The 20,024-nt window shown below is 51.0% G+C and overlaps 1 protein-coding gene across 3 annotated transcripts in view; it reads left to right on the top strand.

The window, feature by feature from the left end:
- Positions 1 to 20,024, top strand: part of Crtac1 (cartilage acidic protein 1) — a 143,112-nt gene that overhangs the window by 118,470 nt on the left and 4,618 nt on the right. For all 3 annotated transcript variants that reach the window (XM_028775102.1, XM_028775094.1, XM_028775084.1), the window contains exons 7-11: positions 3,577 to 3,722; positions 6,493 to 6,629; positions 9,547 to 9,629; positions 10,405 to 10,505; positions 10,967 to 11,135. In XM_028775102.1, coding sequence (XP_028630935.1) covers positions 3,577 to 3,722; positions 6,493 to 6,629; positions 9,547 to 9,629; positions 10,405 to 10,505; positions 10,967 to 11,135 — 636 coding nt within the window. The remainder of the gene's footprint in view (positions 1 to 3,576; positions 3,723 to 6,492; positions 6,630 to 9,546; positions 9,630 to 10,404; positions 10,506 to 10,966; positions 11,136 to 20,024) is intronic.

Here is a 20,024-nt window from a genome sequence, read left to right as displayed (position 1 = left end):
TGGTTGATTTGGTTTGGTTTTGGGTTTTTTTTTTTTTTTGATACAAGCTTTCTCTGTGAAGCCCTTACTGTCCTGAAACTTGCTCTGTAGACTAGGCTGGCCTGGAACTTACAGAGACCTGCTTGCCTCTGCCTTCCGAGTGCTTGGATTGAAGGCATGCACCATAATGCCCAGCTAATTCAACAATCATGTCATGAAGCTTTGCTAAGTGTCTGGCTAGTGTTAGGAGCTGGGAATACCGACCTGAGGAAGACTGAGACTTCCCCTCATTCTAGAAACAAATGTCTACATGACCAGCCATACTGAACCAGGATAAAATCCAACCCAAACCTTCATCATGGCTTCCACCTCTGCTCCCATCCCTGCCGTGGTGATTATTTCCCATCAGCCTCAGGACCTTTGCGTGTACCATTCCCTTCTGAGGACTGCCCTCCCTCTTCTCTGTAGAACTTCCATGTGCCAGTCAACATTGTGCTCAGTGTCACCTCTGAGAAGCATTTTCTGACCTCCTCAGTGGCATCTGGCAGACATTCCTTCTGTCTCCTCTGTGTCCCTCTGTCCCAGCATGCTCCTCTCATTCAGGTTTCTACATTGCCCACATGACCAGCATGTGTGCTCTACAAGGACTGGGATCTTATACTGTCTGCTCTTGGTACCCAGGTGATGGCAAAATGAATACTTTATCAAAGGTTGTGGACTCGGTGTGTGCTCTTCAGCCCCTTCCTCATCCCCCATTTCCTCCCAGACCGAGAATGAATGAAGGCTTCAGTGCACCTCCTCCTTGGAGCCCGAGCAAGAGCTAACTGAGGATATGAACCCACCAGCTCTTCAGACAGCAGCATCTAAGCCCCAAGTGTGAGCCTATCCCTTCTCTCAGAAATAAGAGTATCTCTCCTTCAGCTTCCTGCTCGGGGAGTCTCCACATGTGGCACTCCCAACCTCCCACCCTAGCTGAAGCACTGCCTACCCCAGCTGGTTGCCTGTCACCCTTAGCCCAGTGTCTCTCCTCCCTTGGCAGAGTAGGGGTGTGGTCGTCTGGCCTGCTCTCTGTGCCCATCCCCCACCCAGGCTATGCTCCAGCCGTATACTGTCTTGCTGCTGAGAAAATCGCAGGCTGAAGAGGAGGAGGTAGCACAGAGAACCGGGAGGATTTGATAAGGTGTTAAGGAGATGGAAGCAGAGGTGAGCGAACACGTTGGAGTGGGAAAAGGTATCAGGCAGGAGGAGATGCAAGGTGCGAGGCCCGTAATTGAAAGTCGGAGTGATTGCAGGGGTTTAACAAGACATGTCAAGGGGGCATTCATCACCCAAACAGATGCCGCTGGGAAATGCAGCCTGGCACTGCTTAGTCCCGCGAAAAGGAACCAGCTCCTTGTCAAGGTGCCTCACAGATAGGAGAGAGATGGGCCAGCTCAGAAGGCCACCGACCCGACGCTTAGGCAAGAGAGCTTGCAGAGAATTAATGGAATGCCAGCCCCAGGAATCTGAGGCTGCTCCCAGCCCCTGCAGTGCCATCCTCCTGACTGAGTCTCTGCCTTGTCCCCCATCAGTGCTCAACCCCAGGCCTCTCTTCTTCATGAGAACACCTCCAAGGTTCTCAGAGCCCCCATGCCTGCCTTCCTCAGGCTTCGTCCTGTTTCATCTCACCTCTATTCTGTTGGTCTACTACCCTGTATCCAAGGGCAACCTGTAGCTGTTCGTCCTCCAGAAATGTCATCTTTGTTTAGCCCTGAGCCTAGGCCAGGAGCACAGAGGTCTGCCTCTACACCCAGGAAGAGAGAATCCTAGCCAGAGGAGATCTCAGGGCTGTGCCCACTGCATTCTTCCCCAGGATGGGCTCCTCAGTGGATGGTGAACAACGTGGGGGGCAGGCCACTTCCTGTTCTCACAGGCCCACTGTGGGTTCTCTGTCATGGTTGCTGTATTTCCTCAGCTGTCACCAGCATCCCCAGTTTGCCTGCTGTCAAGTTATTTATGTCTTTTCATTCATTCAGCACTTACTGAACGCTGCCGTGCAGCCACAGGCACAGAGGTAGACCTGCGGCACATGGGAACCACAGGGACGTGGCTGACCTCAAGACAGTGGGGCAGATAGAGAGACAGGACCCCAAGCAAAGAGAAGCCCCCCCCAAAGAGCACAGTCTGTGACCAGCACCAGGAAGGGAAAGATTAGAACAATGAGGGGGGCAGGTGGGGAAGGGCTGCTTTGGGGGGGGGGGCTGGGCTTCATTTTTTCTTTTTATTAATGCATTTAGGTATCATAGAAAATAATGAGCTTTATTGTGACATCTTCATACATGTATCATACTTTAGTCTTAGTCATCTCCTCTCTGCCTCCTGTCACCTTTCCTGCTGTTCCCTCACTTCCCTTTTCAAATAGTTCCTTTCTCTCTGCTTTTATGTCACTGATATCCGATTGCCTTTTCTTGGTCTCTTCTCCCCACACCTTTAGGCCTCTTCCTTCATAGCCAGCCCTCTTTCAACTTCCATGTCAAGTTTTGTGTCTGTGTATACATGTCTTTATGCGTGTGCGAGCATGTGTGTGTGTGTGTGTGTATGTGTGTGTGTATGTGTGTGTGTATGTGTGTGTGTATGTGCGGACATGCATGCATGCGTGCACGCGTGAATTTAAACCTGGAGTCCACGTATGCAAGAAAACATGTTGCCAGGCAGTGGAGGCACATGTCTTTAATCCCAGCATTTAAGAGGCAGAGGCAAAAGCAGGTGAATCTCTGAGAGTTCAGGGCCAGCCTGGTCTACAGAATGAGTTCCAGGACAGCCAGGGCTACACAGAGAAACCCTTCACAAAAAGAAAGAAAGAAAGAAAGAAAGAAAGAAAGAAAGAAAGAAAGAAAGAAAGAAAGAAAGAAAGAAAGAAGGAAAGAAAGTCCCATTTGTTCTCTTGAACCTAGATTGTTTTAAGGGGTGCGTTGCATGCATAAGTCATGAAAGGATTCTTTAAGGGGTTCAGTTTCCAGAGGCCATGAAAGCATCCTGAGAGGAGACACCAGCTAGAACAAAGGTCCAGAATGTAGGAAGAACTGCGTTCACTTAAAAGATGGAAAGACTCTGATAACCAGAGCCCAGTAAGTAAGGGGCACAGTAAACCAGGCACAGATCCCCAGACACAAATCTGAACTTAACCCAAGGTACTGGTGAACCCTTGAGAAAGTTAACCGAAGAGGGATGTGATCAACATGATGTCTCTCTGTGACCTTGTGACAATGCTAGGAAAGGTTCTGGTCCCCAAGAATGTCCACACTCTTCTTCTCCTGGACCATACTGCTCTGAGCTGAGTCCAGGTAGCATGTGAGTAGATGATGGTGCTACTTCCTGCCCCCATGAGAACATCTAAGATTTAGCTGTGCCCCCTCCCCATGTTCCTGGGAAAACAGGAACTGAATGAAGGTCACCTTCTCTTGTTGCTAAAGGCAAATGTTTATGGAACATGCAAGGGACACCCCTTAAAGAAGCCTTTCATGACTTATGCATGCAAAGCACCCCTTAAAACAAACTAGGTTCAAGAACACAAACGTGACTTGCATGAACCCTGAAGCTCCTTCCTCTCCTCCCCAGGTGTAGACGACCCTCATCAGCATGGCCGAGGTGTGGCCCTGGCAGATTTCAACCGTGACGGGAAAGTAGATATCGTCTATGGCAACTGGAATGGCCCACACCGCCTCTATCTGCAGATGAGTGCTCACGGGAAGGTCCGATTTAGGGTAAGAACAGCCAGGCCCTGCACGGTGTTTGGGCAGACCATGAGAGATGGAGCCTGCCTTGTACACTCTGATAAGCCCAGGAGGCCTTGGGGCTCTTGAGAGCTGGAAGTGGGCTCTCAAGGAAGGCAACATGCAGGAGTCTAGGTCACCAGCTCTGGCAGAGTCTTAGACCTGAGCTCTGGGCTGAAAACAAGTGGCCAGAGAGAAAGAGAATCCTCCAAGCCCGCAGGAATCCTGTCAGGAAAAGTCATTCTTTGGTAACCACTGTTCCTCGGGGCTCCCAGGACACCCCACCTGCAGCGTCTAACTGGACCTTCCAACTGAGCTTCAGACCCGGGATCAAAAAACAGAAGATAAGTTGAGGCCAGTGAGCTCCCAGGCTGTCTCCAAGGTCAAATAAAGGATAGGCTAAGCACAAACAGCCTCGTCCACCTCAGGAGCTGTCGGCAGAATGTAATGACAGGTATTCTCCTCCAGGGCTGCTGGGTGGCAGTGCCAAGCTTGAGTCTGGGACTTTCTCAGCAGATGGCAGAGTATGGATTTGATGAGGCTGATATCAAGAGGCCAGGCTACTCTTGAAATACTTAGGACTTGGTAAATAATAGTAATAAACAGGAAATGAGAAGTTATGGTATTCCAAGCTTTGTGAATGCAGAGAATTGCCCAGGATTCCCAAAGTCTGAGACACTGAAGAGGTCCCACATCTGTCTTGGTGCTCCCTTCCCTGCCTAATCTAGGCCTTCTGGACAGGAAGGTGCTTGCCTTGCACTCGGGGCATTGATCCTAGGGTTCTGGGTGAGTCGCTTCTTTATCTGGCATTCTGGCCCAGAAATGATTCTGCCCTCCCTGCCCCCAGGATATCTGACAAAGTCTAGGAGCATTTTAGATTGTCCTGACTGGGAAAGGACAAAAGCCAGAGGCTGCTGGTGACACCTCACAGTGCCCAGGACAACAGTGCCCAGGACAACAGTGCCCAGGACAGCAGTGCCCAAGACAGCAGTGCCCAGGACAACAGTGCCCAGGACAGCAGTACCCAGGACAACATTGTACAGGACAACAGTGCACAAGACAGCAGTGCACAGGACAGCAGTGCCCAGGACAGCAGTACACAGGACAGCAGTGCCCAGGACAGCAGTGCCCAGGACAACATTGTACAGGACAACAGTGCACAAGACAGCAGTGCACAGGACAGCAGTGCCCAGGACAGCAGTGCACAGGACAGCAGTGCACAGGACAGCAGTGCCCAGGACAACATTGTACAGGACAACAGTGCACAGGACAGCAGTGCACAGGACAGCCCCCCACTCTAAAGAGTCACCTGGCTCCAGATGTCCTGTGCTGAGTTTGGAGAACATGCTAGCCTTCTGAGGCCCCTCCATAGAGCTCACAGCACAATAACAATAATAACAAATGTCCCGTTTATCACACGCCACCCACGTGCCAGGATCCCTGATAAAAGCTTTACATAGATTATCTCAAAGCCCAGGCATGCAGAGGGGCAACCCCATGGGGACTGTGTAAGTTTCCATTTTTACAGGATCGATGGAGCAGTAATGAGTTAGAGATCCTCAGGTCTCCTTGTTCCTCGGCTCTGAAGACCCTGCTCAGCCCACCCTGACCAGCCAGCCAGGCTCTTAATCAACCTCATTACAGTGCTGATGAGGACTGTCACCCTCCCCTGCCTCCAGGAGCAAGCATCTCTGCAGCTGGGCCAAGAAAGCTCCTTCCTATGGTTCCAAAGCACACCACAGAGAGAGAAGAAGGCAGGAGCTGATACAAGGGCAGGACCTGACTCAAGGGCAGGGGCTTCCAGAGAACAGCTCAGCCTTTCCCAGCTCTCTCCACTTAGGCAATGGAATCTGGAAAGCCACTGAGTGTCTTCAAGGGACAACCTACCCACAATGGGAGTATTCTGCTCAGAAACAAAAGACCTTCTTCCATTTCAGTGACAAATCCCACACCTAGGACCCTGTGTCAGACCCTCCCAAGACAGCCAGAACTTCTGGGGAGGGTTCCTAGCTTGGCTGACTTGGATCCAGAGTGTCCCTGTAAGTCCTGGGCAGGTATAAGTGATAATGATACCCCTTCAAATCATGCCCCAGATAAAACCCTAAGGCTCCCAAGAAACATAATGAGGGAACAGAAGCACTGAAAGACAAAGCTAAAGGATGCAGCTGGCTTTCCATGGGGCTGGTGACAGGGATGAGGCAGCACGGATTGCCAGGGATCTGTCTCCTGGCCACTCCAAGAAGCACACCTGCCATGCGGGCCTCACAGTGTAGCCTGCTGCTATTCACGGTGAGATCCACCCCAGAGGCTGAGTAACCTCCCTGAGGTGAAGCAGCTAGCCCGCTGGAACATCCATTCGAAAGCAGTTGGTTTCCGGTGCTGTCCTGGATTCTGATTCCACAATTGAGAGGAAGTGTGCCTGATCAGAATCTGCACTGGAGCTCTGGCTCTGGGCCTGTCACTAGTAATCCCTCTCTCTCTTCAAGCCTCAGTTATCCCATCTGTAGAGTGGAATGCTGACACCAGGCTGCTCGGGGGACTGGCAGGAGGGTTAAGTGTGGTCCGGACCCAGCTCTGAGCTCCCGTGTGAACCGCAGCTGTGGTTACTCTGCCCTCCTTGTCCTGCAGGCAGTCTGAACTTTGTGTGATTCCCAAGGGCTATCACTCCGGGTCATGACAGAGGGGATGTACAATAAATGGGTGTAGTTCCTTGCTCATTGCTACCCTCCTGCCTTCTGACCCTCAGTACTCTCTCCTCCAGGATATCGCTTCACCCAAGTTCTCCATGCCTTCCCCGGTCCGGACTGTCATTGCTGCTGACTTCGACAATGACCAGGAACTGGAAGTCTTCTTCAACAACATTGCCTACCGAAGCTCCTCAGCCAATCGCCTCTTCCGGTACCAAACCCAGGCCATGGCGGGTAGAAAATTAGAGGGCAGGATTCCAAGGGTCAGGGAGGCTGTGCTGGGAGGAGGGGCGGAGAGGGAAGAGAGTAGGGGGAGTGTCGGGGGATGATTCTTGATTAAAAGAGGGGAGACCAAGCAGTAGTCTCCAGGCTGTGGCTGGGAATGAGCAGAGAGGACATGGCCTAGACAAGCCCAAACTGGCACCCCCATAAGAAAGAACCCCAACAGCCACAGAAAGGCTTCCAGGGTCGTCTGTTGTGTAAACCTGGGTTAAACAGAGTCTGGCTTATTTACTGCAGACTTCCAAGCAACTATAGTAGAACCTCAGAGTATTTCAACTTTCTGAAAGATGGACAGACAAAGTGTTCCAAATAGATTCGGCCACAGGACACATCTTTCAGAGGTGTCTCTCAGAGGAGGGTTGCTCATCAAAGCATTCTTGGGAATGCTGGAATTGACAGTTAGTGATAGAGACTGGAGAGGAAATCTCAGAGTCTTTGAACATCTGAGCATCCCAGGGACGGAAGGGATCGCCCAATGTGCCTGTGCAGAGCCTGAGGGTCCACCTCAGATCTCCAGGTCGGATCTCAAGGGTTGAGGCCCAGGAGTTGGTATGCCTAACAAAAACAGTGAGCACCCAGCCATTCTTCCACGTGGACGTTTGAAAAGCACCTCAGAGACAAACCTCACAGGGTCTATGATGCCACTAAGACATGTTGTTAGTTTGAGGGATGGAACAAGGATGTTGGAGCTAGGAAATGGGTCAGGTCACCTGCTTGGCCTTCCAAGCCTCTGTTCCTTCTCTCAGGGGGGGCTCAACTATTAATAAAAGGCGCAAGCTGTGACTAAGCATGTTTTAAAATATAATTATTAACCAAGCATCAATCCTGACTGGATGTAATCACCCCCTGAAGGCACCAGATTTACTAATTAGGTGCCTTGCAAAAAGCTTATTCACAACTTCTAGATTAATTGCAGAAGATCAATTGCTCGTTAACAGAGATGCTGCTTTCCTTCTCTGGCTAATAAAGTGTCACTTCTTGGGGCCCCGAGCACTAACTTGTCTAGGTCTCCAGTTCTGTGGCTCAAGAACCCGGGTACCTTTCTGCCTGTCCACTTTCCTGGCCCACTTCAGCCTCCCAGTCTCCCATGCTGGACTCTCAGTCACCACATGGTCGCACTCTGGGGCAAGTCAGCTTCTACTCAGGCAACAGAGCCACTGCCTAGGTACACAGCTGCATCCCAAGTCCCCGAGGCAGATGGCTGGGTCCTGAGCACACAGCTGAGGAACTGCAGCTGGGACCACTGTTCCACTGGCAGCTTGAAAGTTTAACCCCCACTTGCCCCATACTGTGCCACTTTGTTGCCATCACTGAGGGGACCAGCTCCTAGAGCTCAGTGTCTCTCCTGCCACATGCCACTGAGGACTCAAAGCCTCACAGTCCTTTAATGGCGCTTCAGGGAGTGTATAACCCAAACCAAACCCCAGTGACATGAGCCTGTGATGACCATGCAAGCAAGGATGTGAACCATCTCCCAAATATGCATCTAAATACCTCTGGTCTGTTCTCTAGTCTCCCTACACCACTTTCTGATCTTGTAAAATTTTCTATGCCCACCCCCAACCCTCCCCAAGTCTCTAGTCCATCAGAGCAACCAGCTGAAATGCCAGTCTGACCATCTCCTGAGCCCTTTATCACCCTTTGTCTCTGCTGAGCTGCACCAGAGCCTGTAGCACACAGATGGTCAGATGGACAGGGTATGCCAATATGCTCAAGGGTCACGCCTCTAGCAGATGAGCACATGCCCATGCACTTAAGCACAGCACCCTTCCCAGGTACACTGCATGCCATCCGCATGTACGCATGGATGTGTTTAGCCTAGATACCCTAGGTGAACAGAGGATGCATCATGGGCATCTGTATCACCCTGAAATTCTGCAATGGTCTGCATCCAGTAACCACAGGCTCCAGCTCTTGGGACATAGACCCCCTCTGTGGTTTGAGCAGACAGTATGATAGGGAGATAGGAGAAGAAAGCAAGCTCCTCCTGCTCCAGGCTCCTCCTCCAGCCAGGGCAGAAGATCTGCAGCTACAGAATTCAACCAGTGAGAGAAACTAGAGAGGAAAGTTTTCACCACCGAGGACCACACTCTGCTTACTTCATGTAGAGATAGCCAGACAAGAGGAACAGTCTCGGAAGTGCATGCTCGGGGACAGGACTGAGTATTCCAAATACACAGAGGGAATCTTACCACCCAAAGGGACCTTTCCTATTTGCCTCTGAAATTCACCCTAGTATCCCACAAACATGTGCTCGCCTGGAGCTCGCCTGGGGTCTAGGCTCTGTATTTGATGTTGTGGGAGACGAAAAGACAAATTGTACAAGGTCCCAAACTGCAGCAAGCTCACAAAGCAGCCTGAAAGATAAGATGCCCCATGCAGAGCTAACATGGGCAGAAAGTGATAAAGGCCAGGAGAGCGATAAAGGCAGAGGCATCCTGGCTTGTGGCAGGACAGCCAGAAGGTGGAGCGGGAGTGGGTTGAGGAGGGAGAACCTGCATGGGGTTGAACCCTAGGTAACATCCAGAGCTATGGAATCCAGCATCCTTTGGAGAAGCATGAAGGTCAGTTGAAGGTAGCTGTGCCTCTGCCCTTCTCCATCCATCACCTGCCCCTCCCCAGGCTGTCTATAATTCATCTATTAGAGAAGGAAAAAATCAATGTTTTCCAACATAAATTAAAACACAGGAAGAGACCTGCCATAGTGAAGGTAGAGTCTATAAGCAGAGAGAAATTCCACGGGCTTCCAGGGCACAGTGTTGGGGCTGTTGGGAACACAGTGATTGGGCCAGTGGGTCTAGGGAGCCCACGATGGCCATGTTGGAACAACTCTATCCTTTCTACAGTGTTATCCGCAGGGAGCACGGGGACCCTCTCATCGAGGAGCTCAATCCTGGGGATGCCTTAGAGCCTGAGGGCCGGGGTACAGGTAAGGCACTGAAGGCGCAGCTCCTCTACACAGCTCAGCCCAGTTCATAGCCTTGGGGAGGGAGGATCAAGGAGTCAGGCAGCCAATCTCATCCCAAGTGAGGACAGAGGAGACCCCTGTGCCCAGAGACAGGAGGCAGGAGGCCATCACATCCTCAGGACTGCTGGGGGAGGGGGAGGGCCTGTGGGCAGCAGTAGTTTCTGTAGCCATGCCTTATGTAGAGATGGGAGGGCTGAGGAATGTGCCCCCTCTGCTCCCTGGCAGGCATCCTGGGTCTGGCCCTTCCCCTCCCGGCAACCAGCCAGACAAATGGCATTGACTGGGAGTCTGGGATGTAGGTCTGTGGCTGCTCTCTTTTCTGGGTTTTGACTTCCACAAAATGAGAGTGTCTGCCTTTCTCACCTCTTTGGGTTGTGAAGAGGACCAAAAAGAGACCATGTCTATGCAAACACCAGAGACACTGAAAAAAAACAAAACAAAAACCCACTATGTAAATTAAGAAGTCTATCATTCAAACCACAGGAGAAGCCAGAAGTAACCTGTGTCCATCCCCTCCATGAAAATTCAGGGGAAGGATGGGAAACCTGTCTGTGGATTCCTGTCTTGAGCCAGATGATGGGCAGGAGAGGAACGAGCCTGCAGCCCCGTTCCTGCCCCAGCACTGTGCTCTTTCTGCCTCTCACACTCACAGCTATCTGTTGTCACCGCACCTAGGAGCCCCTCTTCCCTAAGTCTAGATGTTGACGGCCAGAGGGGAACTCTGCCTTGTTTGTAGGGGGTGTAGTGACTGACTTCGACGGCGATGGGATGCTGGACCTCATCTTGTCACATGGGGAGTCCATGGCTCAGCCGCTGTCTGTCTTCCGGGGAAATCAGGTATGCACTGACCTCAGGCCCTTTAGCTCCCAGCCTGGTTTGCTTCCAGGGACCCACGCGTGCATTTGGGCACCGGAACCTGGACTCACTGACCAGGATGATGGAGAGCCTAGGACCTGGAAACATAAGTTCCCAGCAGGAAGGACTACTTCCGGGATAACCCCTTGCAGGAAGGACTACTTCCGGGATAATCCCTTGCTCAGCCCTCTGCCTTCTGCCACAAGAACTTCTTGGCCCCAAACCTTGCTCCACAGTCTCTCGGCTTACCTCCTCCCTGGAGCAAGCGTTGCCCATGTTCCTCTTCCTTTTCTCTTCTGCTCCTCTCCTCTTCCTCCTCTTCCTCCTCTCCTCCCCCCTCCTCCCCTTTTCCCTTCCTTCCTCCCGTACTTCTCTTCTTGCATCCCTCCCGCCTCCCTGCTCTGTGTCACCCTGGCTGATGCCTGTCACCTTCCTCCCTCCAGGGCTTCAGCAACAACTGGTTGCGTGTGGTGCCTCGCACCCGGTTCGGGGCCTTTGCCAGGGGCGCCAAGGTTGTACTCTACACCAAGAAGAGTGGGGCGCACCTACGGATCATTGACGGGGGCTCCGGCTACCTGTGTGAGATGGAGCCAGTGGCACACTTTGGCCTGGGTGAGTATGGAGTACGGGGCCCATGGGAACAGTAGCAGATCCTCAAACTAAGTCCTTACTGTGTGCCGTGTGATTCAGAATCACACACACACCCGCCCTAGGATTTGAGATGTAACGTCTCTGTGGCAGCACAGTGGTTGCCTTTACAGTGGGCAGTGAGTGAGTTCTGTGGTTCTGTGTTGAGTCTGTGCCCAAGAGAGAGGAAGGGAGGAAGAGGGAAAGCAGGAGCCCCCAGCCCGGGGCCTCTGTGGAATTAGCTCACCTCGGGAGCAGAGTAGCTAGCTCTCCGTTCTTAACTCTGCCCAGACCATAGCTTTGTTCACACACTGAACTCCAACAGATATATCCAGAGCATTGCCCCCCTCCAACCTCCCAGGAGCCAGCTCAGTCTTTAAGGTACTGCCCAGAGTCTGAAGTCCTCCTCAGATGGAAGGCTTGGAGTCCTGAGTTTTCAGTGGGCACAAAGTCACCCTGAGAGGTGAAGGCTGGATCTTGGTGGAGGACGGAATTCTTAAAACCCCCCTCTTCTATATGTCTAAAAGCAGGGATCTCCATATATCACAGAAGCAGTCAACAGCACAGAGCTCTTCCTACACAGCATTTAGAACAGCCCCCAACTCATGCTGCAAGCTGCTTGCCAGCTTCCAGACACGGGAAACCGGCTCTGTTGTAGTTGTGGGGTTTATGTAAGCTCCCATTCTAAAAACGCTTCTGAGGGTCATATTTTTAGTTTCGTGTTTATTGTTAGTGGCGAGGGTGTGGGTCATCCATGCATGCGGTAGTATGAGCACAACTCTTGCAGAGTCGGTCGGCTCTCTCTTCCTCCTTTATGTAGGTTCCAGGGATCGAACTCAGGTCACCGGGCTTGCATGGCAAGTGCCTCTACCTTCTGAGCCATCTCCCTGGCCTGTTTGGTAGATTCTTTCGAAATAATAAAAACTTGTTAGGTATGCCCCAGCTGTTACAGATGCTCCTTGATCTACACTGGGGTTCCATGCCAAGGCAAGTTAGAAGATCTTAAGTTGGGAAGGCATTGAGTTGTTCAGCATACCAAAGACACACCCTAGATTAGCAGCATGGTATACTGCAGAGTGTCGGCTGTCCCCTTCATGACTATCCACCACTGCCCAATGTCCCAAGGGAGGACCTTGATGTATAGTACTGGACCAGGAAAAAACCATATTCAAAGTCCTAGGTTCAGTTTCTAATTGCATATCTCTTGGTTTTCACATCAAAAAGTTACAAATGCCATCACCAATTGGAGGACAGTCTGTAATATCCCTAACTGTGTATCACAGAAGAATGAAAAGTTAGACACACAGAGATCTCTGCGCTGTTATTCATAGTAGTGGTATGTTTGTGAGACAAAAATCAAAAAAACCATATCAGAGGGCTTGGGGGGTGGGGGTGGTGCATGCCTTTAATTCCAGCTCTCTGGAGGCAGAGGCAGGTGAATCTTTGAGTTCTAGGCCAGCCTGGTCTACAGATCAAGTTCCAGAACAGCCAGGGCTACACAGAGGAACCCTGTCTCAAAAGACAAAATAGAAACAGAAACATGCAGGTGTCCTTTGTTTATGGTTCAGCTTGCTGTGGTATACTGATGCAATCCAGCCGTAAGAGCTGTTTGCTGAGTAAAGAGGTCTTTCCTCCAAAGTCACCTTCCCAAAATGACGAGGTCGTAGAACTGAAGACAGACAGCTCCCAATAAAGAGATGCTGACAGGCAGTTGCCCATATGGGGCCTCTCCACAGTGATGGGCAGTGGGTGTCTCAGTGGCAGTGGCTACATGAATCTAACGTGCCATCATGACAGAACTGTCCACACACCTGTTCCCGTGGCAAAGCATTGATTTCCAAGTGGTAAATCAGGAAGCAAGCCATAACCACCGGGGCAGCTGTGTATACAAACCCCTCTGTGCTATCTTAACTACCTGCTGTGTCTCCGGTTATTTCAAAATAAAGCATTTTTTAAAAGCCTGGAAGTTAGAGGAGGATGTGAAAATTCCACAGGGAAGATGCAGGAATTACAATTAATGGGCCAAAGGCTGAGGGGTACTGGAGGAGGGGTGAACGGGAGTCAAAGCGTGTGAGTCGAAGATTCCCAGGTGCTAAACAGATGCTTTCCCATGTGTTAGCACCTCGTGAAGTGATATGATCTTAATATAAAAAGATTAGACAACATGTTCTCTAATCGATAAATATATAGCAGCATATACCAGCATTAATATTAGACACACATCGTATGTGCACAGAAAGGAAACGCAAAGCGCAAAAGCAATTGCTTCCGTGTACTTGGCTAGCTCACTACAGGGACTGCTGCCTGATCTGGGCGCAGTCCAGGGCACTCAGTTCTCATGATTTGGTCCTCATGAGTACCCCTGGTGGGCAGCATTATCTCCATCTTAAACATGAGGAGACCCTGGATACTAAAGTTAGAGGAAGACTGCCCAGGAGCTCATGGGATTCAAACCCAGGCCTGTCTGAAAATGTGGTTTGTATTTTCTACCATATGTTCTAGTAGATGTGTGTGCATTCTATTGTTTATAGAGAACACATAATATTTATGTAGTCTGAGAAAGAAGCAATAAATATTTAGGGGACCCAGGGCCTGGTTATATGAGCATGTTCCCGGGCTCTTGCGCTTGGATGGGTTAGCCTGAGCCTGGGGCATCTGTCACTCCTAAGGCAGCCATTTGCTATGCTGGCCCTAAAGGTACAAGCTGACTTAAACATGGAGTCCTCCCTCTTGCAAGCTAAGAGTAGCTGACACCTACAGAGTGTTTCACATGTGCAGAGCTTTGCCTAAATTCTTCAATTCTCTTGGGAATTTGATGAATTATTAACCCTAGTCCACACTTTACAGGCCAGAAAACTGAGGTTAAGGCTAAATGTACTGACCCAGTTCACAGCTCCTAAGGCTAGAAAATGGCTGGCTTTAGACTCCTTAGACACTGAGTTGCAGGGCTCTGTGGCTTCACCTCCTGTGTCTTCTCTGCCTCTTTCTTCCTGTCATGTATATATCTCCTCAGATTTTGGGTATCCAAGAAGGCCATTCAAGCACCAAGGTGGGTGCTGTGTCAAAAGTGACATGTTTATCAAGCTAGATGTCAGCCCCTCCTCCACTGGACAGAAAAAAAAAAATCGAGGCTCCCAGAGTAAACCAGCAGAGAGACAGGAGCGGAGCTGAGGCTGTCTGGCCTCACATCCTGTAGCCGTCTCTGGTATTTTAAGATGTGTATTAGAAACCACCCTGGGTCCTTTCTGTGTCCAGAATCTGTCATCACCTTGAGAGCCTGCATCCTTAACTGGACAGTTGCCAGGATCATTTGGTGAGATCCAGGGTGCTCAAGAGTCATCTACCACCCATGCTTAGGGCTACATACACTGCATCTGACTGGGGGGCCCCTCCTGAGGCCAGCCCTCAATACTATGCAAAGGATGGGATTTGCTGTTGGTTTAAACCAAATTGCTGCAAGGGACCCACACCCTACCCCTACCAGGCTCCTCTTTTGTAGGGCTCCATTCCCAGAAGGACCCTAAAAGGAGGCCTACTCTCCAGAACAGACCCCTTGTTAGCTGCCTGAGACTGGTCTCAGGCATCAGGGCAGCCTCTGGGGTCAGTCCAGAAGCCTGAACAGGGCAGGCCAGCTCCATTCCTGCCTCTTCAGGGCCCCTTAGCATCCCGACATGTTCTTTATGGGCTGAGCATAGAGTTGTCCTTGCTGAATGATGGAGATGGCAGCAACAAGGCAGAGCAGGCAGGGAGGGGGAGACGGGGAAACCTGAGCTAGGAACGACTGAGGAAAAAGAACAAGGGGAGAGAGACACAGCAGAAGAAGAATGAAAGAGAGGCAGAGACATGGGGGAAAAGGCAGGAAGAAACACTGCGGTCTGCTGGGTAAACCCTGGAAATCTCTTGCAAGGCTGACTCGGATATACCCTCTGCTGACATGGAGTATTGAGAGGATGGGACAAGTAAAATCAACTCTGTTCTAGACAGCTTTGCCAAGGAGAAGACTGGGACGGGTGAGGGGGTAGGTGGGGGAAATGGTGAGAGGTGGTGGGGATGGGAGTGGTTAGCAAGATGGTAAGAACTTAGAAGGCAGGGCCAGGGCTGAGAACATTCCAGAGGCCAGGCTAGCTTGAACCATGGCCCGGTGGTGGGAATACTCAGTTGGAGGGACAGGAGCAGAACCTGGAAAGTGGGGACTGGGCCTAGCTCCCTGGGGTCTCCAGGTGGGTGGACAGGCCCTGGTAGACAGAGGGTGTCCTGTCAGATCCAGGAAAGCCAGAGGTAGCACTGTGGTGAGAGCCAGTGTGCAGGGGCAGCATCCCCCACAGCTCTTGTTCTTAGAGACCTCTTAAAAATTTTCTCTTGATTGTGAGAACAATGTGTATTGATTATAGGGAAATGAGACAATACAACAAATCATAAAAAGAAGTAAAAATCACCCACAATCTCATCACAGTGCTCGGAATATTAAGTAAAAAAAAACACAAACATCTCCTCCTTCACCCCAGCCCCATCTGATCCATTCATTCCTTTCCGTTCATGTGCACTGAACACCTACTAGGTGCCCAGCAGTAACTACATCAAGAGCTTTGCCTTGAAAACCCCTGTATTCGAGTAGGCAGATGAAAAGCATGGAATACATGAACAGAGTAAGTAGGTGAAATAGACCGTGTTAAGATTGTATTAGGTGCTACAAAGAAAATGCCAAGCAGGGAAAGGAGGTTAGGAGTGGGCGGGAGAAGGGACAACAGCAATTTTCAAATATGAGGTCACGCTTCAAATAAGCCTTTCTCCCAAGCAATGCACACAGGGTACATACATAAATATACATACTACTTAGGGTTTGGTTTTTTTTTTTTTTTGAGAACAAAAAATGGCAATACTTTCTCCACTTGCTTTTTTTACTGCCCTGGACAGTGGGAGCCTGGCCGTCCCTCCAAGTCTATGCGTTGCTTTTATTTTCCTCCAGCGCTGCAGAGTATCGCACTGTGTGGCAGCATTCATAATTTATTTACCAAGTCCCCTGTTGATGGACAGCTAGATTGTTTCCAGTTCTGGGCATTTGGGGGGTGAGATGGAGATTGTCTAGAAGGTGTCTTTGGGACAGGCCTGTCCTAGGGTTCTGGATGGCTGAGAAGAGGAGTAAGAGTGAGGCTGTCCAGAGGCCGGATCTGGAGGGGAGATCTGCAAGGGGCCCTCCGGACAGTAGGCACACAGTTCTGACCCAACCTAAGCAACCCTGCTCCCTGGTGGTCCTCACTCCGTGAATCCCTCCCCGCTACTCCTTTCTGATGTGATGAGCTGGTGGCGGGGGGGGGGGGGGGGGGTTGATCATAGAGGTGAGTACACGGGTGGGCAAACAACCCCAGCACTTCCGGCTCACACGGGGTCAGACTCAGCACTTCCGGTCCGCAAGGGATGCCGGGTCAGACTCCCAGGGGCTGCACTCGCTGAGGCACACCTGCCCGCGGTTGTCTCTCTGAAAGCTCCAGGCCGTACTAGGTCTGTACAGGAACAATAACAGCAGACTCAGACTTTGTAATCTCACCTCCCTTCCTAGAATACCTGAGTTGTGCTGCACCAGGCAGTAAAAAACAAAACAAAAAAATTAACTGTGGGACCTTTTGAAGCCTTGATCTCTAGGGATCCCCTGAGGACCCATTCAGCTATGCAGGGCATTATGGGTCTTGTTCCTCCTCAGCAGACCCTGCCCTCACTCCAGAGACCTCACTCCAGGGAACCCTAACCACATTCAGTAGTTCCTGCACAGCTGTCCCCCCCTTGTCTTGTCGCTGCTCTTCCTGGGCACAGGACCACCTGCTGGCTTCATAAATAAGCCTTTCTGTTTATAGTGTTGAATGCTGCCCACCCAGCCCCCGACAGGGCTACCTTTGCACTTCCTGACAGTCGGTAGGCTGACCCAGTGCACAGCCAAACCCAGCAAATAAAAACAAGTCCTGCCAACCCACTTGTCCCCTGGAGGCCCCCAACTGCGGTCACCCACTCAAGTTCTTCCAACCCCACGCACTGATACCATCCCACCCCGCCCCCCTCCACCGCACCTTCCTTTCAGTTAATTGTTTGTAAGTGACTCAAAGCTGCCTCCAAACCGGCTGGTGCTCATTTAGGGAAGGAAAATTCAGTGGCCCACATAAAAATGCCTTTATTAAAGTGCAAAAATATTCCACCGACTGTAGTCCCACCATCTGCTCTGCTTGTAATTCCGAAGAGCACAATTCCACGTGGTTCCCTGACCTTTGTCCTTTCAAGGCTGCCAGAGGGCAGCTTCCTGCTGTTCCTGACCTATGTCTCTGCTGGGTAATGATGCCTCCTAGGTAGACCCCCCCCCTGCACTTAGGCACAGCCGAGTGGCTGCCTCAGGGGCCAGGAGCCAGGCCCTCCAGCCTCAGGGACACTGGAAATACCTGAGCAGCAGCCTAGAGCTGAGGAATCTTATCTGCCTGTCAGATGACAGAGCCTGGGTTCCAGCCCTGGCTCAGATATTCCCAAGTCCCTTCCTCCCTTGCCAAGCCTTGGTGTCTAAATCCAGAAAATGGACATCAAACACCTACCTTACAAGTGCAAAAGCTTCAAAGTTCCTCCCTAGGTTCCTGCCCCACCCAATAACATCCTTCCACTCTGCCTCCCCCAATGTTGAACTTCTGCACCTTCAGACACAACTTGCCCTTTCACACCCGCGTCCTTACCAAGCTGCTCCCCACCTCTGAATGCCTTTCTTCTCTGTCCCTGACCTCATGAAACAAGCCGCTGTTCTCACTGAGTGTCACCAATCCTGTGGCAACACCTTCATCACTTGTTATGATAACATTGTGATCGGTTTGCTCACAGCCACCCGCTCCCTCCAGCTTGCCTGGGTCCTTTCCGTTCAAGGCTGAATTCTAGATCCCTGCTCAACATTTGATATGTGATGTCACTGGGTAGGGGCAGTATAACAAGGGTGAATCTCTGGGGTCACACAGGCCCTGGGTGGGTGACTGGGTAATTTCCCTCGCCTCTAAGTCCCAGTGTTCTAGTCTCTAAGATGAAGCAGTGTAAAGGTGTGAGGGGCTGATATGTTAACACCATGAAGCGTTGCGTCTGGTCCGAGCATGCCGTCCGTGTTCAGCGTTACTCCCTACCTAAGAGCCGATACTGACCAGAGTACCAAGGGTGACACGTGATCAGTGGGGCACTGTTCATGATCCAGGGGAGAGAGGCTGTGCTGCCCAGGGCGGAGGGGCTGTAAGCCCACACCCCCAAGTTTCAGACAAATAAACCAAGACTGGAAAAGGATGGCTTCCTTATTTATCTGACAGCCCCTCCCTGGTGCGTGCAGGCAGAGGACCTGGTCCAGAGCCACATGCCCCAGTGGGGGCTGCAAATTTGAGTCTATGAATATTCCTCAACTCTTTTGAGTTATTTGTGGCTCCAGTCAGGCTGTAAAATGTATTCATGGAGCTTCTTCTGTTGGCTTAGGTGCGAAACACTTGCTTTTGTCTCCTTTTTTTTTTTAAATGGAAAATGTTTGCTTTTCAAATGTGCCACTTAATTTGGGCACTTGCACCCCCTAAAAATGCCAAATTTCATGTGCCTCACGATTCTGTTTTAAAACAGAAGAATTATACTTGTCCTTCTTCGGGTCCTTTCCCAACCCCCGCTCTGGGAGTTGTGGGGATAGCAACCGAGCCTGCTGAGAAGCTGCCTCTGGCTAGGTAGGGGTTTCTCAACCTGTGGGTCCCGACCCCCCTGGGGTTGAAGGGCCCTTTCACAGATATTCACAGATATTTACATTACAATTCATGACAGTAAGAAAATTATAGTTATGAAGTAGCACAGAAAATGATTTTATGTTGGGGGTAACCACCACATGAGGAACTGTGTTAAAGGGTTGCAGCATTAGAAAGGTTGCAAAGAGCTGATCTAGATGAAGTAAAACCGGAAACAGGGGCTTGAGCCATCTCCCCTCTCCCCTGCCCCGGGGTCTGTGGGAGGAACAGGGATGCAGGTGTGAACCTTGTCCTCTGAGCCCTTCCCGTGACTGTCCCTTCAGCGGTGTGCTGGGCCCTGCCTGCCTTCCCTTACCTGAGAAAGGCTGGTAGGTGCGGCTGATCAACCCCATTAGCCCCATTAGGTCATCACCGTTAGCCAGACCTCGCCACATGGCTCGCCCATTTCCCCATGCGGGACCTTGGCAATGCCTGAACTCCGGACCAACTTTCCCAGCCTGCTTCTTGATGCTTTGCTATAGCATGCTGCTACAGGGATGTGTGATGGACTCACAAGGGACATTGTCTGAGCTTCACAGGTGTCTTTTGTAAACGACTGAGATCTGTCTGCAGTGCCCTTCCTCGGGTGGCCTCAACCCCCACCCTTCCTGAGTCTTTACTTACAGCTCAGCTCAAGTGCCTCCTCCCTGGGAGTTTGACCCTGACCACTGAACAGGATCTGGCCAGCCCCCAGTGAGCCCTCGTCTTTTCTTCACAAAGACAAACAAATGCCATGATTTACTTCTTTATTCGTCTGCTTGCCCGCCTCCCAGATGGAAAGGGAACCCCATGAGGAGACATTCCCAGTGACAGGAAAAGGGCTTGGCTCCTAGCAGAACTCCATAAATAGAAACACGAGGCATGCTCAGAAGGTCACATGAGCTGGCTAGAGAGGTAGGATTTGTCCCCAGGACTCCCAGCCACCTGCTCTCCATCATGTTCTTTCAGCATACCAAGTGAGTGACAGAGCCAAGATCTGAACCCCTGGCTCGGAAGTCAACCTGCTTCTCACCAAGCCTTACAGCTCCCCAAATTCAACCTCCTGATGCCTGTCCTGTTGCCTAGAATGCTCGAATATGGTAGCCACTAGAATTGTGTAAATTAATTTAAA

This window comes from Grammomys surdaster, unplaced genomic scaffold (genome assembly GCF_004785775.1).
Source record: "Grammomys surdaster isolate TR1022 unplaced genomic scaffold, NIH_TR_1.0 66, whole genome shotgun sequence".
NCBI lineage: Eukaryota > Metazoa > Chordata > Mammalia > Rodentia > Muridae > Grammomys > Grammomys surdaster.
The sequence above is the reverse complement of the archived record's forward strand: the minus strand, read 5'-3'. Positions and strand labels throughout refer to the sequence as shown.